Source organism: Hesperophylax consimilis, chromosome 8 (assembly GCF_061612785.1).
Source record: "Hesperophylax consimilis isolate HC1 chromosome 8, BYU_Hcon_1.0, whole genome shotgun sequence".
NCBI classification, from domain to species: Eukaryota; Metazoa; Arthropoda; class Insecta; order Trichoptera; family Limnephilidae; genus Hesperophylax; species Hesperophylax consimilis.
In genome coordinates this window covers 1,581,765-1,608,229 of record NC_142843.1, presented here as the reverse complement: position 1 = coordinate 1,608,229, position 26,465 = coordinate 1,581,765, and the positions used below count along the sequence as shown (strand labels likewise).

Here is a 26,465-nt window from a genome sequence, read left to right as displayed (position 1 = left end):
TGCCAGAGGTTCGCTGAAGTAGCGTGATAGGCACCGCGAAGCGACTTGCTCTCTCGGGCTGAAACATGATCATTATATATTAACACCTGAGCGATGGGGTGAAAAACTATCCCATAGCATCTCTCGCCCTAATTAGTAAGATACCAAGTAATGCGGGAACGAGAAAGTATTCGAGCTCTAAGATATGCGCTCGTAAATCTGCATAGTACTAAGATGGTTTATTACAGTATTTGATTATTTTTATCAGTAATGTGTTTTTCACCATTTAGATAAAAATTCCCACAATATTCCTTAAAAAATAAATTCCCTCTAATTTACCCATCACTAGGTAAGAGAGACTGAGTTTTATGTACAGAAAGTTGCGATGTTTAATCTATTATAATTTTATATTTTTAGGTGGTTTGAATCCTCGCACATCTGGGCCAAGGGCTTGATAGTGGGCGAGTGCTGCCAGTTCCCGAGCCACTGGCGCCAGACACGCACGCTGTCGCAGTGGCTGACGCAGCAGGGCATACCAGGCATCAGTGGGATCGACACCCGCGCCCTCACCAAGAGGCTGCGCGAGTGCGGCACTATGCTGGGGCGCATCGTGCCCGGCATTCCTAAACCTGGTCCCGACAGGCCCTTCACTAATCCCAATGAGAGGAATCTGGTTGCTGAAGTTTCTGTACAGGTATAGAAATACACTTTTTGTTGAAATCATTGGACCAAATTTCCTTGATCCATTTGTGTGGCATTCATTTTTTAAGTAGGTAATTATTTGTAGATCTATAAATATAAAGCACCCACCCTATTAACCCCTTGGCTATATTTGTGCCTTTTAGTACATGGTACATCGATAGTAGTAGAATATTTTTGTGTGCTTTACGGTTCTAAGTGAGACTATATTACTGTGAGATTATTAATGCAGTGTTAGAAAGTGGCAAAACCACGCTTTGTATTTTTGTTTTAAAATTTACCGTAAACCCTTCCAAATAATTGTAATGTATTCCAAAAAGTCATTGACTGCCATGCTTGCATGTTTGCGAAAGATTTGTCAAAATTTGTGAATTTTTTGTTTTTAAGTGAAGCGAAAAAAAAGGGAATTGACTTTAACCTTTCGTATATCCAATTGTAATATTAAAATTTGTAAAAAAATAATTTCATTTTAGGATACATTCAAAAACAGTGAATTTATCAGAAAATTAATTTCAACCAGGAATATTTCTGAATAAATCATGAATCGATAAAATCGCAGAATACCCGAGGGATTAATAATTTTTTTCTTTATATTTTTTTTATTATATCGATGTTTTTTTTTTTTCTATTTGGGTACCACCTGTTGTCCTTAAAGTTAGTTGTAAGTTATTAGATATAGTCTTAGATGTAAGTCACTAGTTATTATGAATCCTAGTCATAAGCCAGCTGTATATATTATCCAATACATATATTCGTACAGCGCCCTTGAGTTGATTTTTCACGCCCTATATAAAATCAGCCAAATATTATTATTATTATTATTATTAACTAGTTAATTTCTGACATAGTCCTCAATTGTACAGTTAAAAAATATTGAACAAAACATAAATGGGTTTCACCTTATTTTTGACATTTAAATGGATGTTTAAAATCTATGCAAATATTAAGAAGTGTTATTAATTAAGTTAAGAAAAGTCTCTAATCAGGTATATTCTGTTTAATGATGTTTTATATCTGTAGTGTACTGTAAATTCTCTTCTCAATTAGCTATACACTTGATGGTTGGGATTTTTAAATAATTATTTTGGTTCGGTCTCAGATTATTATTGTGAGATATTTACAAAGAATAGTTATATTAGGAATCAGTCAGAAGTACACCGGAATATGCATCGCTAATTTGGAATCTGCAATATAAACTTTACATAGATGGTATGGAACGCATTCAAAACAATTTTATAAAATATCTTACCTCCAAATTCAACAACAACTTTGAATGTACATTTCAATCTTTGCAGCAAAGCCGAGTAGTAGCTGATTTAAAATTTATACATAAAATTTTAAACAATAACATCGACCGTACTGAACTTCTGTCCCTTATTAATTTTAACATACCTTTGAGGCGTACTCGACATTCAGTGCTATTCCACACGCTTAATTACAAAACAATTGCAGGATCTAATTCACCAATTAACTGTGTTCTTCATACTCTCAATAATATTTGTCTAAACTTAAACATTGATATTTTTTCAGATTCACTGCCCAAATTTAAACATGGCATCATGTCAATAATATAAACTGTTCAATGCAATAAATATGTTTATGAAGGTACCTAGTTACGAGTGCCTACATCCCTGCACGGGGTAAATTTATGATAGTGATGCATAAATTTTTCATCTTGCCTTGCTTTCATGCTTTGCCTATTTTTCAAACAGCCGTTTGTCGTTGAGGGGGAGGGGGTTGACATTGAAATTCAAGAGTTAAGGTTTCTGTTGAATTTTGTGTTATGTAAACCGGTTCTTCAAATTTGGTTCCATTTAGGAAATGCAGCTTAAATTAACCAAAACTCTATAAAAAAATGTTCTCAGCCAGGGTTTATTAGAATTACTCCAAACATTTATATATTTTCTCTATAGCTATGTAGGACGTATGAAATTAACACGCGGGCCGCAAGAATGGAGCCGCGGGTTGTGAATCACAGGTTTGTGACGAGTAAGCACAAGCTAGTGACTATTTAGTAATGTTTTTCTTGGAAGCCTTGAACCAGGTGATGATAGTTATAATGCGTTGATTGTTTTGAAGATGAAATTGAGAAGCATGAAAGCGAAATCTCGAAAACAATCATTGATAATAAATTAATAAGTGTATTATTCTAATTGGTTTTTTAACTTATAATACCTATTTGTATTTTGAAAATAAACTGCACATTTGCGAATATATTGATAGTAGAGGCATTTAGGTAGGTATGTAACTCACTTTTTCAGACACTCATTTCCATAAATCCGTCATTCTATCCAAATATTTATTTTTTTTCCTTTTTTTATACCGTTATTGTTACATTCTCTAGCGATTCCGTTCATTCAATTTTGCTATTGACTTGCCTACCAATGGACAATGGACAATATCAGTGGGAAAATAACAAGTCAATCGGTTTAATTGTTGGCAGATGAATCATTTAAATGCGTTCAAGATCGACGATTGATTTTATTCATTAATTTCATTCATTTAACATTATATATCCAGCTAACATTAAAAACACCCTAATATAATAGAACTTCCTTCTTCTTCTGGCGTTAGTAAGATTAGATTGTTAATGTTAATTTTAGTTGTAAGTTGCTAAATATGTAAATACTCGTATATATGTCATTAAGATAGTAGTTATAGGCCTTAGTCGTAAGTCACTAGATATAAGTCTTAGAGATAAGTCACTAGTTTAAGTCAGTAGTTCTAGTATTAACTATTTAAGAAATATATTTGTACAGCGCCCTTGAGGAGATTTCTCACGAAAACGGCGCTATATAAATTAGCCAAATATTATTATTATTATTATGCACAGCATTTAAAAAACCGATTTGGATATAACGATTCACGGCTATAAGGAGCAAGTTTAGCCAGTCCCCTCGTGTTCGTTATAACCAAATTTGACTGTATATACATCATATCATAGGTATCCAACATGAAATATTTAATACCTGTAAATCGTTTCATCACTGTAACTCACGTACTGTTTGTTTCTATAATATCAAATAAATATCTAACTGATATTCTATAGGAGGCTCTAAGTTATTCTGTTGCGGGAGGGAACTCGTACTCAGATACTCGTCTGTAGATCAGCTAGATTCGGCAGTACACGATTACCATTCGGGTATTTTTTTTAAAAAAAAAGAAAGAAACATTTCCAGGTTACAAATAACCTGAAATTTTTTTTAAATCTCCTACTACCATCACAGAAAGCTGAAAATGTTGCTTGTGTCGTGATGAAGGACTTGGCCAGCCGAGGAATTGAACACACTACGCCTGGGTGGGACCCAGACACGATGCCAACTCAGCCACTGACCAGCGGCTTGTGTTCTTTCTATCATACTACTACTGAAACCTATGGATATATCTTGAAACTACATAAACTTAATATCCCAATTTAAATCTTAACAACATTGTTGACGGTATTGAAACTACATATATTTACCAACACTACAATATCAAACTGTTCTTATTCTAGAAACCAACCATCTATAACCCTACGGGAAGTCCTACAATCTGTGTTGTGGACTGCGGATTGAAATACAACCAGCTGCGGTGTCTCTTGAAGAGGAATGCCAGGATAGTGGTGGTGCCCTGGAACCACCCCCTGGATCCCGAGGAGTTTGATGGCCTCTTCCTCAGTAACGGGCCCGGAGACCCGGCCACGTGCATGGAACCAGTCCACCAGATCAGGAAGCTGGTGTCTTCCGGTGCCACCAAACCTATCTTTGGAATATGCTTTGGACATCAGATCTTGTCAACTGCTGTTGGGTGCAAGACATATAAAATGAGGTAGGCTGACATTTTAACCATACAAAAAACAAAATATAAAATCAATAAATACTGGAACTCGGATTTGCTTTGAATTTATGTGTCGTTTTCATAATTGGAACTGAATATGTGAAGAATTCAGACAAGCGATAAATTACCTACCTACATATTAATTATTTAATCCCTCAGGCTATTTTGTTTGTTTTTGGGAATAAACAGCTATTTCCCATAGAGTCAATTTGTTCGTTTTTGGGAACAGTTCATATGGTGTCATAAAAATCGTTGTCTTCCTTATTGTCATAGTTAGAAATATGAACTAAACTGTGTTAGAAAGAGGAAGCACCAAGCTTTATACTAATTATTATTAATCAAAATGTACATCTATATATTAACCTCTCAGACAAAGACTTTTGTTTACTATGTGTTCCTTTGCGAACTGTCAAAACGTGATAATTTTTGTGTTATTTACGAGTTTTGCTAAAAGCTTCATAACTCACGTTTTGGGAAACGTAGCCTCATTCTAAAAAATGTTTTGGAAAGATTATGAAATCCACTATCACATTGTGTTGTTATACGTAAATATTTGCGTTTCTAAATATACATTTTATGAAAACGTCAAAAATATGTAAACATCGCTTACCATTATTTCAAAGCCGTGAAAAATGTACTTTTTTCTGAGTATCATAAAGAAATAACACTTTATATATTGAAGAAATATAATTAAAAACTATTGGTCACCCAAAATATTAACCGTCCAAACTAAAATATTTTTAATAAATTATTTAGAAACGCAATAAATTATGAACGAACAAGATGACAGATCCATCGGCTTAGATAATGCACCTCTACGTTCCATAGATATTCTTGAATACAGACGCGTAGCGTTATTCATTATCGATACTCTGTTTTTTAAATCATAGCAATCCGTATACTAGTGATGGAAATAAATCGATTTTTGTAAAATCTCGCGCGTTTACGTGAAAAGACGTTCTAATGTCTTGACCGCTATTATCATATTTACGTCTTTTGACGTTCTAATGTTCGAGTGGTTAAGAATTCAAATATACACCTCTGTGAAAGCAAAGGTTCCGAATGTAATTTGAGAAAAAAATCATGAAACTTTGTGAGTTTTTTTTATAAATTATTTCACTATGAAACGACACAAAAGTGAGATGACAGTAATGTTTATAATACATTGGACTTTTTTGTAAAAATGTAATTACGAGGGAACGTTTATAAGTTCGTGGAGTGGGGGGTAAGGAGTGAAAATAAAAATCTAAATTTATTTTTCCTTTTGAATATATTCATTCACCAGCTACCCTAACACATTTTTCGGAGCCAGTAGAATGAAAATTATTATTTTTTTTTTTTTTAAATGATAAACTAATGTTTATAAGACAAGGTTTTTATGCATAACACAAAGGATAACAAATTTTTCCGACTTTATGTCCGGGTTAAATCTTCCCCTCAGGAAAAACTAAACCCTTCCACACACTTTTCCACAAATGATCATCTAGTCAATCCACATTATGCAAGTGCATTACGTAAGCATAATAAATACAAAATAATTCAAAAACAACACGTCAAATCACCAGAGATCAAATGGGAAAATAATTCACCGACTCCAGATGTTGTCATATCAGAGGGTTCGGCTCGGTAGAACTTCTAATTGGACCTATAAATCCTACTGATCCCTCAATATAAATATTTAAAAAATCTTTCGTAATCCTACATGTATTTAAAATGACTGAATTTTGCATTTTTATGTATAAATTCTTTGACAGATCTAATACGCCTAAATTTTGAATGAGAGAGCTAGGTATAATGCCAGTAGCCGAAATAACAAATGGTAATATTTTTATAGTCTGAGAATGCCAAATTCTTCTAATTTCATTTCTTAAATCTTTGTATTTTCTTATTTAAAAAAAAAATATTATTGCTTATAATAATTTGTTATCCTTTGTGCTATGCATAAAACGAATTAGTTTATCATTAAAAAAAAAAATATATGTATGTATATTCTACCAACAAATATAGATATAATATATCTTGAAGCCATCTGTTGGAAATTCAGGACTAACGAAGTCTTTCCTAGAAAAAAAAATTTTGATTGTTTATAGGTGAAAAAATATAATAAGCAGTAATTGTCGTTTGAAGTACTTGTATGTATTGAATTATTTGGCAGGTTGGTAATAAGCCGACGTAGCTTAGTGGTCCAGAGCACCTGACTGGACATCAGAAGGTGCGGGTTCAATTCCCGTCAGCGGCATTTATTTTTACTTGGGAGATATTTTCAATTTGTATGGATATTTCCGGCGATTAATTAATGCTTATAATAATTTAGTATGAAAATATTGATAATAAAGATATTAACCTAAAATTTAATATATACGCCGAATACTAGGATAGAATAGAATAATAATAAAAGGGAAAACACAGTTCTATGAAATTGACAGTTGATCAGCCATATATTATACAATAACTCTAATAAAATATAGGCATCTAATATATACGCCGAATACTAGGATAGAAGAGAATAATAATAAAAGGGAAAACACAGTTCTATGAAATTGACAGTTGATCAGCCATGTATTATACAATAACTCTAATAAAATATAGGCATCTGACCAGTCAAACACTTGTTTAAAAATGTCCTACTTTGTTAAATAATTTGTCACGATTAAACCACAAATGGATTTGTTTATCAAGTTGTGTGACCACAAACATGTATCATTCGGTGAACGTATTTGTAAACCTATAATGATTTAATCTCTTTACAGCTACGGAAACAGGGGTCACAATTTACCTTGCATCCACCACGGCACGGGACGCTGCTTCATGACTTCTCAAAACCACGGCTACGCAGCCGATGTTTCTAGCCTACCCCACGGTTGGGAACCTCTCTTCACCAACAAGAACGATGACTCCAATGAGGGAATCATCCACAACTCATTGCCATTCTTCAGTGTCCAGTTTCACCCAGAACACACCGCCGGGCCCGAAGACTTGGAACTACTGTTTGACATCTTCATCGATTCTGTTAAAGCTAATTGCTCGGGACTTGTTCAAGACAAGAGCATCAAACAGTTGCTGATTGAGAAACTCACATTCGTTACCCCTGTACTTGAAAAACCCAAAAAGGTTCTTATTTTGGGTTCGGGTGGTCTCTCCATCGGACAAGCAGGAGAATTCGATTATTCCGGCTCTCAAGCTATCAAAGCTCTTCAAGAAGAAAAGATACAGACTGTATTAATCAATCCAAACATTGCTACAGTTCAGACTTCTAAAGGCATGGCTGATAAAGTCTACTTCTTGCCTCTGACTCCTGAATACGTGGAACAGGTAATCAGGTCAGAAAGACCCAACGGAGTCTTGCTGACATTTGGCGGTCAAACTGCTCTGAATTGCGGAATTGAGCTTCAAAGAACAAAAGTATTTGAAAAGTATCATGTTTCTGTCTTAGGCACCCCCATACAGTCTATTATTGATACTGAAGACAGGAAAATATTTGCCGAAAGAATAAATAGTATTGGAGAAAAGGTTGCCCCGAGTGCGGCCGTTTGCTCTGTGGAGGAGGCTCTCGAGGCGGCGGGGGTTATTGGCTACCCCGTCATGGCCCGTGCCGCCTTCTCCCTCGGAGGTCTGGGCTCCGGCTTTGCCAACAACGAAGAAGAACTCAGGTTACTTGCTCATCAAGCTTTTGCACATTCGGGACAGTTGATCATTGACAAATCCCTGAAAGGGTGGAAAGAAGTCGAGTACGAAGTAGTCAGGGATGCCTTTGACAATTGCATAACTGTTTGCAATATGGAAAACCTCGACCCCTTGGGTATCCACACGGGAGAATCTATTGTGGTGGCTCCCAGTCAGACACTGTCCAACCGAGAATACAATATGCTCCGGAATACAGCCATCAAAGTTATAAGAGATTTTGGTGTTGTAGGAGAATGCAACATTCAATATGCACTGAGCCCCTTTTCTGAAGAGTTCTTCATCATTGAAGTAAATGCTAGATTATCAAGAAGTTCCGCTTTGGCCAGTAAGGCAACTGGTTATCCTCTTGCTTATGTTGCTGCCAAACTCGCCCTCGGAAGATCTTTGGCCGAAATTAAAAACTCCGTTACCGGAGTGACTACTGCTTGCTTTGAACCGAGTCTCGATTATTGCGTCGTTAAAATTCCAAGATGGGATTTGGCAAAGTTCAGCCGTGTGAGTACAAAGATTGGCAGTTCTATGAAGAGCGTGGGAGAAGCCATGGCTGTAGGACGGAAATTCGAGGAAGCTTTTCAAAAAGCTTTGCGAATGGTGGACGAGAATGCTACCGGTTTGGATCCAAATTTGAAACCTGTCAATGATGAAGAGCTCCAGGAACCGACCGATAAGAGAATGTTTGTAATAGCTGCGGCTCTCAAAGCCGGATACACTTTGGATAAATTGTATGAACTCACTAAAATTGACAAGTGGTTCCTACAAAAAATGAAAAATGTTATTGACTACCACATGCTTTTAGAATCTATGGATCAAAAACATCTTCCTTACGATGTTCTGCTGGCGGCCAAACAGTTAGGTTTTTCTGACAAGCAAATCGCCGCAGCTGTCAAGAGTACGGAGCTTGCCGTTCGAAAACGGAGAATTGAGAGCAGAATCACTCCATTTGTTAAACAAATAGACACTGTTGCTGCTGAATGGCCGGCCAGTACCAACTACCTCTACGTGACCTACAACGCTTCCACCCATGATATAGACTTCCCCGGCGGACACATCATGGTCCTGGGCTCTGGAGTCTACCGCATCGGCAGTTCTGTGGAGTTTGATTGGTGCGCTGTCGGATGCTTACGAGAGTTGCGCAACTTGGGCAAGAAAACAATAATGATCAATTACAATCCCGAGACCGTCAGTACCGATTATGATATGTGTGACCGCCTTTACTTTGAAGAAATATCTTTTGAAGTTGTCATGGATATTTATAACTTAGAAAACCCCGAAGGAATAATTATATCCATGGGTGGTCAGCTCCCGAACAACATTGCAATGGATCTGCACAGACAGCAAGCCAAAATTCTCGGAACTTCGCCAGAAAGTGTGGACGGAGCAGAGAACAGGTTCAAGTTTTCTCGAATGCTGGACAGAAAGGGAATATTACAACCTCGCTGGAAAGAACTCACCAATCTTAAGTCAGCCATTGACTTCTGCGAGGAAGTGGGCTACCCTTGTCTGGTGAGGCCTTCGTATGTCCTGAGCGGGGCGGCTATGAACGTAGCTCATTCTAACCAAGACCTCGAAGCTTATCTCACTGCGGCTAGCGATGTTAGCAAAGATCATCCCGTTGTCATTTCCAAATTCTTGCTGGATGCTAAAGAAATAGATGTGGATGCTGTCGCTTCGGATGGAGAAATCCTTTGTATGGCTGTGTCTGAACACGTGGAGAATGCCGGCGTTCACTCGGGAGACGCTACGCTCGTCACCCCTGCCCAAGACATCAACGAGGAGACCTTTGCCAAAATTAAAGACATTGCGAAAATAATCGCCGAGCTTCTGGACGTGTCGGGTCCATTTAACATGCAGTTGATTGCTAAAGATAATGATCTAAAAGTTATTGAATGCAACGTGAGAGTGTCTCGATCGTTTCCTTTTGTTTCCAAAACATTGGATCACGATTTCGTAGCCATGGCGACACGGGTTATCATCGGCGAGAAGGTGGAGCCGGTGACGGTGTTCATGGGTTGCGGGAAGGTGGGTGTCAAGGTGCCGCAATTCTCCTTCTCCCGCCTCTCCGGGGCAGACGTGATGCTGGGAGTTGAGATGGCTTCCACTGGGGAGGTGGCGTGCTTTGGAGATAATCGATATGAAGCGTACTTGAAAGCATTGATGAGCACAGGATTCCAAATACCAAAGAAAGCAATTTTACTCTCCATTGGCAGTTTCAAAGTAAGACATTTTCTAGCACTCTACAATATTTTAAATATGTCTTTGTTTAGGAGAAACTTCTCCTTGCAATGATCAATTATACAACTTCTCTGTGGTTTTTTTTTAGCATAAAATGGAACTTTTACCAAGCATTCGTGCTTTGTATAAGATGGGATACAAGCTGTACGCCAGTATGGGAACGGGAGACTTCTACCAGGAGCACGGTGTTCAAGTAAGTCAAATAAAATACTGGTAGTAATTTTTATCTAAAAGTTAATTTAATAAATAATATGTATTTACAATGAAGAATGTACAGTTTGACGTACTTATCTGTGCAGGCGGTCAAAAGAGGATCTATCAAAATATTATTTTATATTGAATATAGAACTACATATTTTTTATATCCAAGGATTTTTTGTATCTGTGTATTATTACAACATGCACCGACTGCATAGAAAAGTATGTGGCCCTGTGACAAGAGTTATTTAGATTCGGTTATAATTTAGAAACGGTCGCATCGTCGTCACTATCGTCGTCTTCTTCTTCGTCGTCTTCGTCTTCTTCGTCTTCTTCTTCTTCTTCTACCTTTTGGAAGGAAAAAGCACGGACGAACTTTGGTTTCTCTCTCTCCACATGAACATCTGCCAGAACAATGCTGGCCAGTTTGACAGTGGGACTAACGGGTTCGCTGTCTTTAACGTTATGGTATTCAGAAGTATTGACATTTTCTAAGTTCACGTATTGGTCGGATTTGAGTTTTTTGATTCCGCTCGTGCCAGGTCTGCCAGAGTTAGAGATGAAGCTTTCGTTTCTTTTGGGAACCTGCGGCGCCCCCGGGTTTCCGATTTTGTCCTTGAGTATTTCAATCTTTTCCCGGATGATGGCGATAAACTGACGGCCCGTGCCCTCGCCTCCCGCCTCGTACTTCAGCAGCACGGACAGCCGATTGGCGTGCTCCAGGTAGATGATGGCTTGCCGGCTGGCGTCCAATCTCTCGCTGGACTCGGCCATTGCCATAAAGTGTGGAATGAATAATTCCAAAACCAGTCGTCTCTTATTTGCTTCCAAATGAGGGGGGACTATCGCCTGAAAAAATAAAACACAGAGTTCATTTTTAAGTTATAGGAAATGAATTAGTATAAATTTTATTTAAATGAAACAATATTACTCTGCTTTAAACCACACTACATTTTTTTTATATTAACCCATTCATATAAAAAAGGCATTAATTTAAAAAATATAGTCATTAAAACAATGTAATATGTATTGAATGTTATTTGTGATTTTAACCTTTCCTCATCTGTGATGTGTATTTACTACACATTGCTTCTAATAACTTTAATAACTCTATAAATATAATAAATTCTGGGTTCAGATTTTAGGTATTCCTCCGTTATACATTTATGCACTGAATTAAAAAATAATATATTACATAGTTTTCAAATTCAATTAAAAATCAGAGTTTTTTGTTAAAAATCTGGAACAAATACACCAATACAATCAACCGTGTGATACTAAATACGCGAAGAGTGTGCGAGGAAATGACACGCTATTGATGTCCCGCTTTAATTGGCTATGCGGGAATATGAGACATCCACACTTCTGCAGTTGTAGTTTTTGATTTAGACCATCGATACCTACGACCGCGTAGCTGTGTTTGTGCCAGCTGCGCCGCTAGCCAGTTCATTTGTTCAAAATCTTAAATTTCCGAAAGTTATTCATGGATTGCTTTGAAATTTCGTCAAAACGTGGCATCCGAATACACTTATTATACGCTTTATTATATGGATGCCACCTATGTCAGATAAAAAAAAGTTTTTTTTTAAAACAGCGCCATCTGTTAGACGTAAAAGCAAAACGCACTATTGTTTCTCTATCTGCAAAGACAGACTGAGCCACAACAACGCACGGCGGGGTACAGCTAATATATTTATAAAAATAGTAAATAATCTGACGCAAGTAGTTTCCCCAGAATAAGATGCAAGCAAGAGGTTAAACTAATTGAAAATACTATGTACCTTTCTGTCAATTGGCTCTCTGATTGTTTTGCGATTGTTGACGAGGCTCTCTCCTGCCTTTTTGGCTTCAATATTCCTTAGGTAGTTCTTTCTCCTCTGGTATCCCGTGTCCCGGACCTTTTGGTCCCGAGGGTCCTTGGGAGGGTTCTTCATGTCTTGCCAGAATCCAGTGGTGGGAGCTATTTCCATATCGGATTCATCTGAATCTACGTCCTTGCCTGGCAAATTAGGATTCATCATTTTTAATACATCGGTACATGTCAAAATTTTATATAATTTTTGGTAATCTAATACTGGATAAAAATTGGATCTCATGTATTTAAGATTTCGCAAGGAGGAAAGTAAATGCATGACCGGGGATTCCAAAATATCGGCTAGCATTCTCTGTTGCTTCAATAGAATGCTCGTGGGGATTCCTTTGAGATTGTTACACTTTGGAATGAAGTAATCTGGCATTTTCCCTTTCATTATGAGCTGGTAAAAAGATTTCAAGAATATTCTTAAGGTTTCTCCCAATCTGTCTTCAGGCCACATGGCGTAGTTATCTTCGCATTGCGTGAAGAGGTGGTTCCTGACGTGCGTGTAGTCTAAACCTGCCTTCGAGGAGTCATTCTTAATAAAGGTCTTAAACAAGATGAGCGTGAAGAGGTAACACCTCACGTGGGAGTGCGCCAGGCACGTTTCCAGGAACCTCTCCACAGCCGGGAAGGTGAGCTTCCACTGCAAGTTTTGTTCCGGATTAGTTCCTCTGGTGGGCCGGAAGCCCAGGGGCACGATCAGACAGCCCAGCCCACGAGCCTTACCGACCATGACCTGTGTCGGCCACTGGTAGGTGAAATTGGTTCGGGGATTGCGTATCATCTTTCTGCGTCTAGTTATCCATTCCTGGGCAATGTTTGGCCAGGTTGTGTTGAGAGCGGGGATTATCTCAAACGATATTGACTTGGGCGAGCCTTTTTTAACGTTGCAATAAATGCTCGCGCCCTGAGTCAGGGCATCATTCAGAGACTCTGCTAGCCCCAGGGAGTGAGCTAATTTCATCAGAAATATGTCTGAGAAGTTACCCATGAAAGTAAATGAATTTAAATAATACATTCTTTGCAACTGTGAGCCGTAACGAGCGCTGTACGCCTCTTCAATTTCATCCTCGTCCTCGCCATTATCGTGAAACTTCTTCACAGTTAATGTTGTTATGCATTTTGCAGGAATAATGCTAGTGCTGTCGTTGAAATTGGCTGTTCGACTCTTCTGCAACTTTCTAGGTGTTGTTGCCGCTGTGATAGTTGCGTATCCGTAGTCAGATTCATTCCCACTGGATTCTGTCTGCGGGCTGTAGCTGGTCCTGTAACCGGAGCTCTCACTTCCGCTGGGACTGACCTTGTTGGCAGTAGCCCGCTGTCTCTCCTTTTTCTGTTTGGGTTCCGAGTGTTGAAGTTGTCCGTGCATCACCGCTTTGTTGGTCTGTTTCAATATTCCGCTTGGTCTGCGTTCCTGTATGATTTCTCCGGTGTCTGTTTTTCTTGGAGATTTGGGCCCACCGTTATTGATTATCATATGATCTAGGTTTATTCTCAAGTTGTTTGGTTTCTTGATGGCTTGGACGTCAATTTGTTCTTTGAGCTCGTTCATGAAATTAGTTCCCACTGTAATTTCCTCTTCTTTAGATTTAATTCCCGACTCTTCCGATTCGGTTTCACTGTCACTAGAATACTGAGGTACTTTCTTTAACTGTTCAGTTGTATCTATCTTGATGCTGACTCTGTTTTCCAGAATTTCCAATTTCTTGAGCTTCACATAACCTAAAATGGAGAAATATCTCGATTAGTGTGGTATAACTTTTGTTTTTCAAGTATGGATTCCGAAGTTGGATTTTTATGTATAATTTTGTAAAAAAAATTGTGCGCTACGGTTACTATCAACTATTTAATGTCTTTTAAATGTGTCTAAGCGTAAACCCAACTCCAATAGTTTTTAATATTTAAGTTACCAAGAAAAAAGGAAAAAAAAAGATCAAAATTGAAATGCTCAAATCGAAAAAAAAAGCTATTAATACCTGTAAGTAAGTACCTTAATCTCACTAACCCTTTCAGCATCGCACTTTTGTTTCTACATATATAGTCCTTATATGTTTTATTCTTGATAACAACTTAAGTAATTTTTTGATAGTTATCAGTGTTTAATTTTTTTCGAATTTGATTGTAATTATTTTTAGGCCACAAAAGGGTTATTTTTTTTAGTGAGGAAAAAACCTTCACTCAAACTATTGTTTAATTTTTTAAATTTTTACCATTTACAGTGTAACATGCATATATATAAAGATAACTTAAAAAAATAATAATGGATCCCAGTCCAAGCAAAACGTGATCTGTCATTATATTTAGCACCCTAGCAGAAAAAATTGACACCATGAGAAATATATCCTTCACAAGTAATACACAAAATACGGGGCTATATGTTTGACAAAATCAATGTTAATTAATGTTCTTGAGGAAGAACACTGGTATTGATATGGTTAAACAAAACATACCTGGTTCGTTGTCCTCCTCCATGAGCATGCGGTAAAAAGGTGCGTCCAATACGGTGGAGTAATCGGACACCTCGCCGGGCTCGTTGACCTCCACATTGTCATGCACCACAAACATTCGCTGCGGCTGGAGCGCCTCGGGAGACCCGCGCGCGCCTGGCCCCGTGCCCAGGCGCGCGTGTGCGTGCACTGCCTCCTGCAGCTTGTCGGGCAGGAATACGTGTTTGTGGTGTTGTGCCATCTTGTCGTTCAGCAGCACGTCCGCGTCCGTCACTGAGTTGTTCTTCAGGTCCCACACCACCCTGAAAGGTTAACACATTTTAAAATTACCTATGGGCAAACTGTTCATCGAGTTATCATATACCACCCTGGAAGGTTAACACATGGTCAGATCACTAAAGGGCAAAACTATTCACTGGGTTATCCTGTACCACCCTGGAAGGTTAACACATGGTCAGATTACTAAAGGGTAAAACTATTCACCGGGTCGTCCTGTACCACCCTGGAAGGTTAACACATTGTCAGATTACTAAAGGGCAAAACTATTCACTGGGTTATCCTGTACCACCCTGGAAGGTTAACACATTGTCAGATTACTTAAGGGCAAAACTATTCACTGGGTTATCCTGTACCACCCTGGAAGGTTAACACATTGTCAGATTACTAAAGGGCAAAACTATTCACTGGGTTATCCTGTACCACCCTGGAAGGTTAACACATTGTCAGATTACTAAAGGGCAAAACTATTCACTGGGTTATCCTGTACCACCCTGGAAGGTTAACACATGGTCAGATTACTAAAGGGTAAAACTATTCACTGGGTTATCCTGTACCACCCTGGAAGGTTAACACGTGGTCAGATTACTAAAGGGTAAAACTATTCACTGGGTTATCCTGTACCACCCTGGAAGGTTAACACGTGGTCAGATTACTAAAGGGAAAAACTATTCACTGGGTTATCCTGTACCACCCTGGAAGGTTAACACATGGTCAGATTACTAAAGGGTAAAACTATTCACTGGGTTATCCTGTACCACCCTGGAAGGTTAACACGTGGTCAGATTACTAAAGGGCAAAACTATTCACTGGGTTATCCTGTACCACCCTGGAAGGTTAACACATTGTCAGATTACTAAAGGGCAAAACTATTCACTGGGTTATCCTGTACCACCCTGGAAGGTTAACACATTGTCAGATTACTTAAGGGCAAAACTATTCACTGGGTTATCCTGTACCACCCTGGAAGGTTAACACATTGTCAGATTACTTAACGGCCCTCGCTACTAAATGTTTCTAGCGCGAATTCGAATATCTAACTCGCTGCACCTGGCAGCTGGCCGGTGCGTTCCATTCAATACAAGACACGCACAGAGCAAAACAAATTATTATTAGTTAAAGATATTGTGATTATGAAAATAATGTTAAAATATATTTTAGAATGTAATGCAATATTACAATAGCTTGATTCATGGAGGAGGTTCTCAGTAACAACATTTAATATAACTTTTTATTTGGATTTTTTTTTTTGATAAATACAATTATAAAGAGTTACAAAAGGCTTCCCTTTGTTCCAGCCTGGTTTCGCAGTACGGCGGGGCACTGTTAATACTAAATTGTATAGTTTAATTTGAGGTCACGGGTTCAAAAGCCGGCGAGGACAAAACAAATTTAATTTAATTTATATAAGTATGTCATATTATAGAATTAAAATAAATTTTATTTAGTTACATATAATGTATCTGTACCTCGTTCAAAAGTGGAAGATACGTTCAGTATCACCCTGGTGAGAGACCATAATTCAGGATTGAAAGTTGCTTGAGAACGGCGTAGATATGTTTAGTGACTAGATCTGAATAGCCTGGAACTTTCCAAACCCCCATCTTCCCTATCTCTAAAAATGTAGAACACATACATAAGGAATATAAATGAAATTTCTTTTGAGGACACTTCAATGAAAATGTTATTGATCTTCTTAAAAATTCTTACATGTTTTGGTTTTAGCTGAAACCAATTTTACTTTACTTCTTTTCGGTATTATGCACTTTGAATTACTCAGGATTTATAATAGGCATGCAGCGATTATGTCCAGGATCAATTAATTCGGGTAGCATGCAAAAATTGTAAAAGCAATTCAGCTGTTCAACCATATTAGTCTGCCGAAATTCGTCATCCCGTAAAATTTTTTCGATTTTTATCCGAGTTCAGTCCATACAACAAACATACAAATAGCTTTTTTTCTTACATGTAATTGGCCCTGAACCTGGTAAAACCAATCGTGAGATGTATTTACCAGAATTTCTCCATTTTCGCTAACATAATTTTTTTGGATTTTACTGCTTCTTATATGAGCATGCTGCGTGCTGCGAAAGGACATTTAATTTCAATCACGGTGTATTCAGAAGAAATTCCATCTGGTGTCGCACCCATATACGGATACTCTTCATGTATGAAAAGACCACACTTTTTTATGGTAATGCTTTCTAGTTCTGCAAGCTCCTTCAGGACATTGTATTCATGTTTGACTTTGACTTTGGACAATACCCTCAACACTACATCACTTGTTCCTGTATTCTCTCTGAAACCAAACTGATTGCTAGAGAGTATATTATATGTTTCTAAGAATGATACCAATCTCGACATAGCTAATCTCTCTATTACTTTTGAAAGAGTATTGAGTAAGAATGTAGGTCTGTAATTATTAACATCTAGACGATCTCCATATTTAAAAAGGGGAATTACTTTAGCTTTCTTACAATGAGAAGGGAACATCCCACTCTCGAAGCTAATACAGTGTTTTCCAATAAGAGGTGTTATTTTGAATAGCCCGCTATTTCGGTAGATGTTACTTTTGAAGCTGTCATTTTTTGACATTTGACAAGTAGAAACAACGCCATTAATAAAATGGAACGATACACGCTTCAACAACGCATTGAACTTATCAAAATTCACTTGAGTGAATCAAATGCAAATCATTTTGAGGGATGAGGCCCATTTTCACCTCGGTGGCTTCGTCAACACGCAAAATCGTCGCATCTGAGGCTCGAAAAACCCAAGAGTTATTGTTAAAAAGCCTCTTCACACTCAACGTGTGACTGTTTGGTGCGGTTTATGGTCCGGCGGAGTCATTGGACCTTACTTTTTTGAAAATGAGGCTGGAGCAACAGAATGGACAACAGTGAATGGACTGCGCTACCGAAAAAAAATGAATGATGTTTTATGGCCGGAATCGGATGGTATTCATCTGGACAACGTTTACTTTCAACAAGACGGCGCTACGTGCCACACAAGCAACGAAACCATTGATATTTTACGATTAAATATCAAAATTACACCTCTTATTGGAAAACTCCTGTATTTACAAGGTGAGATATGAGACAAGCTAATTCGGATACATGCATTTTATACACCATAACACTTAAAGAATCAATACCGCACGAGAAAGAAATTTTTAAATCATTTATCACATTTGTGACTTCAGAAATGCTAGTTGGTTTAAAATAAAAATTGTCCCCTGTAACGTGAAGTTCAGATTTAAAATCATTCACCAGACACATCTCAATAGTTTTATTAGCACTGCACAAATTACTAGCGAAGCTTGGACCAATGTCACTGAAGAAGTAATTTATATGATTAGTAATTATATTTGGACTCTCTTCTATTGAAGTAATAATACTATTAATTTTCAATTTTTTAAGGAAGTTTGTTTCTTTAGTTGTTTAGTGACTAGATCTGAATAGCCAGGACCTTTCCAACCCTCCTTTTCCCTATTTCTAAAAATGTGGACTACATACATTAGGAATATAAATGAAATTTCTTCTGAAGACACTTCAATGAAATAAAATGTTATTGATTTCTTCGAAACAATTCCTTTTTACATGTTTTGGTTTTAGCTGAAACCAATTTTACTTTGTTTCTTTTCGCTATTATGCACTTTTCTAAACACTCAGGATTTCTAATAGGCATGCAGCGATTGTGTCGAAGATCAATTAATTCGGGTAGCATGCAAAAATTGTAAAAGTGTTTCTTGACATTATCAAGCTCGAAGTCATTTTGGGTACGTAATTAGTGTCGACAGTATCCCGTTTGCAAAAGTATGCCCGTTCCTTGCATAGTGAGTGGTCTCCAAATACATGTTTTGGACCATTCAATATATCCAAATAAAACTGTTTTATTTTTCCTAATTCAAAGTCTTCCGGTACGTTATTGCACAACGTACAGCCGTTCTCAGGCGTAAAATACGGCTTGACACAATCTTCCTCAATGCTAAGGGATACTTCTAACAGTGATTTAAGTTTTTTGCAATAATTTCGAAGTAAGTGATTTCGGCATTCGATCTTTTCGACTGAAACATTTTTATACGATGTGCTTCTTTTATTTTATTGTAAGTGCTGGAATATTTTATATACTTTTATATTTTAAAAACATCAAATTGTTTATTTCTATATTTATTAGAAACCCGAAAAAAGTTAACAATAAATTAATTCTTAATAATATGAAATTGTTTATTACCTAGAAACCCGAAAAAATGCTAACAATATATTAATTCTTAATAATATTAAATTGTTTATTACCTAGAAACCCAAAAAAATGTTAACAATAAATTGATTCTTAATAATACTATTTGACACTACACAGCTTCGACGGAAACGCACAGATGAAACATAAAAAAAGGCGACACACTATTATAGTCCCTACGCGCAACGCATAGAGTGGAATATTGTTGAAACGTCTCATGGAAGTGTAATAATTACGCAGAATTTCGAACTTTGAAAAAATATTGACACGACGGACCGTTGAAAGCGTGCATTCACGGCCACCTCATAGAGCCGAATGAGTAGGAGAATTCTTTGATGTTCATTATATAGTATTTAACGAAAATAAATTGTTAGTAAAAACACATATCTCGACAGAAAAATGTATTTATGATAGCCTAGCGTGGCTACATTATCGATATTTAGACGATTAATAACTTAGATTGTCGTTTGAATCTGACGATTCATGATTCTTCATACAACGATTGAGATCGCTAGTAAGGAAGGCCCTTAAGGGCAAAACTATTCACTGGGTTATCCTGTACCACCCTGGAAGGTTAACACATTGTCAGATTACTAAAGGGCAAAACTATTCACTGGGTTATCCTGTACCACCCTGGAAGGTTAACACATTGTCAGATTACTAAAGGGCAAAACTATTCACTGGGTTATCCTGTACCACCCTGGAAGGTTAACACATGGTCAGATTACTAAAGGGTAAAACTATTCACTGGGTTATCCTGTACCACCCTGGAAGGTTAACACGTGGTCAGATTACTAAAGGGAAAAACTATTCACTGGGTTATCCTGTACCACCCTGGAAGGTTAACACATGGTCAGATTACTAAAGGGTAAAACTATTCACTGGGTTATCCTGTACCACTCTGGAAGGTTAACACGTGGTGAGATTACTAAAGGGAAAAACTATTCACTGGGTTATCCTGTACCACCCTGGAAGGTTAACACATGGTCAGATTACTAAAGGGTAAAACTATTCACTGGGTTATCCTGTACCACCCTGGAAGGTTAACACGTGGTCAGATTACTAAAGGGAAAAACTATTCACTGGGTTATCCTGTACCACCCTGGAAGGTTAACACATGGTCAGATTACTAAAGGGTAAAACTATTCACTGGGTTATCCTGTACCACCCTGGAAGGTTAACACATGGTCAGATTACTAAAGGGTAAAACTATTCACTGGGTTATCCTGTACCACCCTGGAAGGTTAACACATGGTCAGATTACTAAAGGGTAAAACTATTCACTGGGTTATCCTGTACCACCCTGGAAGGTTAACACGTGGTCAGATTACTAAAGGGAAAAACTATTCACTGGGTTATCCTGTACCACCCTGGAAGGTTAACACATGGTCAGATTACTAAAGGGTAAAACTATTCACTGGGTTATCCTGTACCACCCTGGAAGGTTAACACGTGGTCAGATTACTAAAGGGAAAAACTATTCACTGGGTTGTCCTATACCACCCTGTACGGTGAAGGTATTGAAATTTGGCTGTAGGGAAAAACTGTTAATTGAGTCATCCTATACCACCCTGGAAGATTGATTTACAAAATTTGAGATGCAAAGAAAAATGCTTAAAAACATGTTCATTGAGTTGTCTTTCTAGTCTCCTGCCATTCTGTTGATGCCTTGGAGGAAGTATTTACTATGGTTGATGCAATTACATATTTATAGAAACGGTTTCATCAAAATGAATGATTAATATTTAACTTATATACTTGAAATGAGATGTTGATAGATAAAAATGCTATTGCGTCTTATTTTTAGTAATCTGAAGATTGATGCAGATAAGTTGAATTTCCCATATAACTGCTGATGTCCACATTATCCATTGATAACGGTGAAAATTTGAAAAATCACGGCTTGCAAATTATGACATAAAAACGTATTCCGAATCTAGTGTAAAACAAATAATACCTATCTACTGACATTACTACCCGGTTTCGCCTAAGCAGAGATAATGATGTCATAGATTCGCAATATTGATTTATCTAAACGCCGCCTTAGACCAAATTATAACATTCAATTTATTTGTGCTTTTGACGTGTTTCTCCCTCTGTAGGCTTAAAATAGTTGTGACTTGCAAATTTCATAACAGCAGAGCTCATAGTTTGAGAGTTTGCTGCTTCATAAAAACAAACAATATATTTGACCGGTCAGTAGCTGAGTTGGCATTGTGTCTGATTCCCACTCAGGCATGGTGAGCTCAATTCCTTTGCTGGCTATGCCCTCCATCACGACACCACCAATATTTTCTGCTAACTGTGATGGTAGTAGGAGATTTTTAAGTATTTTCAGCTCATTAAGAACCCGGGAATGTTTGTCTTCTATTTATGTACTAGCTGTACCCCGCCACGCGTTGCTGTGGCTCAACCTGTGTGTGGAAATAGAGAAATAATAGCGCGTGTTGCTTTTACGTCCAACAGATGGCGCTGTTTTAAAAAAGCATGTTTTTTACTGTCACAGGTGAGATCCATATAATATAGGTTTATAAAAAGACGCGCGTATTTGAATGCAATCTTGTGTCAAAATTTCAATCGGTGGAACTTTCGGAGATTTAAGATTTTGAACAATCGAACATTTACATTTTTATTTATAAAGATTTATTAATATTTCTACTTTATACCTAGTTGAAATTATTATACACTAAATTGGTCTTACTTATAAAGATTCCCTAATACGCTGCTACAGAGTTGGTATAGCTATACGAGGAAGAGGACCGTATAACGCTCGGGTTAAAATCGTTACTCGTAATAATATGCTGGGATATTTTAGACTTGCATCACTTTGTTACAAATCTCAAAATCACGGTAATTTTCCCTGCGTTATCCTGACGCTATATTAAAGGGCCAGCCGATATAGATTAGGCCAGTGCGATTAGCGCCAAAAAGGGGGTCACGATCGTAATTATTCCGGTAGTCCCAATTTTTCTATATGTTTTATAAACTGATCCCCTGATGTAAAATCTGAGTTTCCGACCTTGGCCCTGTGCTCGCTCTGCCATTTTGAAAAAATCGGCCGAAATCGCGCCAAAATCAAGTTTTTCAAAAATATCTCCTTTCCAATGCATATTTCAGCTAAAGTAGCAAAACATGTATAATAGAACATAAAATTACCTACAACTTTTGTGAATTCAATTTTCTTCTATCGCTAATAGGTACCGAGGTAGAAAGTCGTAAAGGTGCGTGTATTTTTGAAAAGACAATTTTTTGCGCGACTAGGTTTGGTTTTTTGTAAATACCTCTTTTCCAGTGGAATTTCATGAAAATTTTATCGAAACCAATTATGTAAAGCATAAAATTTCCAAAAAGATGTGTAATTTTTATGTTTATTTTTTTTTATTTTATTTTATTTTTATTTTTTTGTTATTGTACGACAGACAGGTAAGTCCAATTATGGTACAATTTTATTAAAACTAACAATACATGTACATGTTTTGTTTACCGATAAATAATAAATAAATAAATGTATAAATATAAATTATAAATCTATAAACAATCAGAAAATGTATCACGGTTTATTATCACATTATTAGATTGTTGTTTGCATTTTTAAATACAAACATCTACAAATTTACTAGAGGGAACATCAGTATGGATTCATTTATTTAATAACAACAATAACATTTGTGAGGGTATCGAGTCATTCTGTGGGATTGAATCAGGAACGTCAGAGCAACATGTAGAGATGAGGCCTACAGGAAATTTGCTATGTCTAAAGTTATCAACCAGAACTTTGGAAACCTACACTTAAAACGTAATGATGCGATAGTCTCTCTTGTGGCGGTGACCAACAGTGTCAAAAATCAGGGTGTGACTATGGCAATAGATCCATTAATGCTATTCCATCGTATGTGTATTGCCAAAAAGTCTGAAAGTGAACTTAAAGAATATTTCCGATATGAACTCTCTCCTGTCCCATTGTCTCTTTTCTCAGAGGAAGGCATGCGCAAAGGAACGAAGTCTATATTTTACTCATCATTCAACCCTCTACCAAATAATACAGAACTGGGAAACAGTAAAATACACGTAATTGATGGAGGATATTTACTACACAAAGTTGTATGGGGTCGTGCTCAACCTTTTCAGTGATTTTATAGCAATATGTCAGGTATGTACAAAATCATTATGGATCCAATGCAGTAGTGGTCTTCGATGGATACCCAGATTCTATAGAAAAGAAAAGCAGTAAAGGGGTGGAAAGAGCACGGCGTGCCAGAGTTACAACTTCTGCTGAAGTTTTGTTTTTTGAAAGCATGCACCCACAAGTGCCACAAGAAAAGTTTCTGGGAAATGAGAAGAACAAGTCTCGTTTTATTTCCCTACTCAGAACCTCATTTGCACAATCCCACAAGCAAGAGGATGCTGACGTTCTTATAGTAATCACAGCAAACTCGTTGTCATCTCCACATGATGTAGTCATAATCGTTGGTCAGGATATTGACCTGCTGGTACTCCTCACAGCTCTCTCACCTCCCAACGTATATTACCAAAAAATTGGTAAAGGTAAATCACTTGTACTCGTCATTATCATTGTACTCGAACAAATGTTTTAAACACATTTAAATAATTAAAAACATTTTATTCCTTCATGCTATTAGTGGTTGCGATACAACTGGAGTTCCGTTCGGTCAAAGCAAACAAAAATTTTGTAATATTCTTCTCCAGAACCACTCAGTGAATGAACTTGTTAGTGTATTTCAAGATCCAAAAGCAAAGCCAGAAACAATTACTTTGGCTGCCGAACAATTATTTGCACTTTTGTATGGCGGCAATGAGAAATCAAATTTGGAAAATTTAAGGTACATCATTTTTGTCAAAGGAGTAAATAAGAATAAATTCAATTTATCCAGGCTACCACCCACCAAAGATGCAGTCTAGCAACACACTTCAAGAACATACTTGCAAGTGCACACATGGCTTGGTCACGGTAAAGTTTACTAACTCCAGTATCAATGTTGAAAGAAGCTGCACCTCAGGCCTTGCTGAACTTTATATCATGTCAATGCAAAAAAGGTTGCGTTGGAAAGTTCACCTGCAGACAGTCGGGTTTGAAATGCTCCCTACTCTCCGTTCATTGCAATGGCAACTCCTGTGAGAATACTGTAGAAGCCTTCGTTGATGACGATGACGAGGAATATGATGACCCAGTCGCCACAAATTTGGGTGACAGATGAAGAAGCTATTGAGGGCCAGGAGTAAGAAACTATAGTCAAGGGCTCGTACTTCTGTCTAAACTGATTTACCATTAATTTTAATTTTTGTTATGCTGACAACTTAACTAAAAAAGAAAATAATTTTACGAAAATACCAATGTTTATCTTTTTTTATGTACTTTATCATCTTAATTATATTCATAATCTTAAATTTATGTTGTGATTACGTTGATAGGCAATATAGGCAAGTCAGACCTAGCTGCGAGTATAAATTTAGTGGCTTGGCCTATTTTAGTGGTCTTCCCATTGGGAATGTATGGCGACTATTATGCTGAAATAGGCCATCTACTATGTTCATAGGTAGGTCTGACACAGGCATGACGATTGTTTTCAACGTATGTGTTCTTACAACAATAATTGTTAAAGAAAAATAAAATCAAGGAATGCCAAGTTTAAACCACTTTACCTCTGTTTCAATTTTTGGCCTGGTTTTGGTGGATTAGAGCTTGGATACGTAATAGAGATAAAAAAACATAAATCATATAAGTACCTATTTCTTTTATGAAATTTGATTTTCTACAAAATTAGTATCAATAAATGTTTCACAAAATTGTACTGGAAACGAGGTATTTACAAAAAACCAAACCTAGTCGTGCAAAAAACTTGTTTTTTCAAAAACATACTCACCTTTACGACTTTCTACATCGGTACCTATGAGAGATATAAGAAAATTGAATTTAAAAAAATTGTAGGTAATTTTATTTTCTACTATACTTGTTAAGCTACTTTAGCCAAAATTTGCACTGGAAATGAGATATTTGGGAAAAAACTAGATTTTGGCGCGATTTCAGCTGTTTTATTCAAAATGGCGGCGCGAACACAGGCGCGCCAAGGTCGGAAACTCAGATTTTACATCAGGGGATCAGTTTATAAAACATATAAAAAAATTGGGACTGCCGGAATAATTACGATCGCGAATCGCTAATTGCACTGGACTAAAAGATCTGGCAGCTGCTAATACGGCCGGTATATGTAACGTTTTCCACTATCCCAACCTTATAACCATATAATATTTATACCGCGATTATGAGTAAGATGGGATGAGTTATTCACACGGAGAAAACTTACTGATATAAAATATTGCTTATTTACTAAAAAATCTCTTAAAATTATTCGTAAACCTGTTAAAAATGGCACTTCAGGTCTTTAACGAATGAATTGACAGATTTCCCAATAAACTATCAGCAAAACACCAATGTGTTATGGCGATATCGGAACACGTGTTCTGATATATTATGCAAGTACTAATAGTTTATTATAAAATGACCTGCTGTTACCTATTAAACAGGATTACCCACTCATTCTTCTCCGTGCAAGTACTCGGGTTTTCGGATGGTTTGCGGCATTTCGTTAATGTCAAAAGTATTATATCTCTGGAGATTATCGTAAAAAAGTATTTATCTAATCTCAATTATTTTATCACATTAAAAGATCACTGATTTAAAGTATGATAGTGATATAAAAAGCGGGAGGAATGCAGATCACGCCAAACTCTGGGAATTGAATAAAAATGCACTTTCTAGATGAAAAAAGTGTGTAGAAATTCATTAAAAAAATAATTAAGGCGCGGAAGAATAAATTGAGGGAGATACAGCCGATCAAAATTTAATAAATTGCACTTCGCGATCTGATATTATCACCATATTCGGACAGTCCGCCGCCATATTTTGTCACGAAAATCAAATTAAAAACTTTTAATACTTTTGAAATTTCAGTAGTGCCATCCAAAAAATAAAAAGTGTTGCCATATAATAATATCAATGCATGGAAAATTCTGAA

General features: G+C 37.0%; 2 protein-coding genes across 2 annotated transcripts in view; one reads left to right on the top strand and one right to left on the bottom strand.

Moving 5' to 3' along the window:
* The window catches only part of r (carbamoyl-phosphate synthetase 2, aspartate transcarbamylase, and dihydroorotase rudimentary), a 106,810-nt gene that overhangs the window by 49,055 nt on the left and 31,290 nt on the right, over window positions 1-26,465 (top strand). Inside the window, exons 4-7 of the mRNA XM_089634730.1 lie at window positions 397-673; window positions 4,175-4,488; window positions 7,248-10,395; window positions 10,502-10,606. Of these exons, the coding sequence (XP_089490856.1) occupies window positions 397-673; window positions 4,175-4,488; window positions 7,248-10,395; window positions 10,502-10,606 (3,844 nt within the window). The remainder of the gene's footprint in view (window positions 1-396; window positions 674-4,174; window positions 4,489-7,247; window positions 10,396-10,501; window positions 10,607-26,465) is intronic.
* LOC149421385 (uncharacterized) overlaps window positions 10,686-26,465 on the bottom strand; it is a 28,100-nt gene continuing 12,320 nt past the window's right edge. The window contains exons 2-4 of the mRNA XM_089634370.1: window positions 14,920-15,218; window positions 12,393-14,191; window positions 10,686-11,460 (exon numbers count right to left, since the gene is read on the bottom strand). Of these exons, the coding sequence (XP_089490496.1) occupies window positions 10,870-11,460; window positions 12,393-14,191; window positions 14,920-15,218 (2,689 nt within the window). The 3' untranslated portion in view covers window positions 10,686-10,869. The remainder of the gene's footprint in view (window positions 11,461-12,392; window positions 14,192-14,919; window positions 15,219-26,465) is intronic.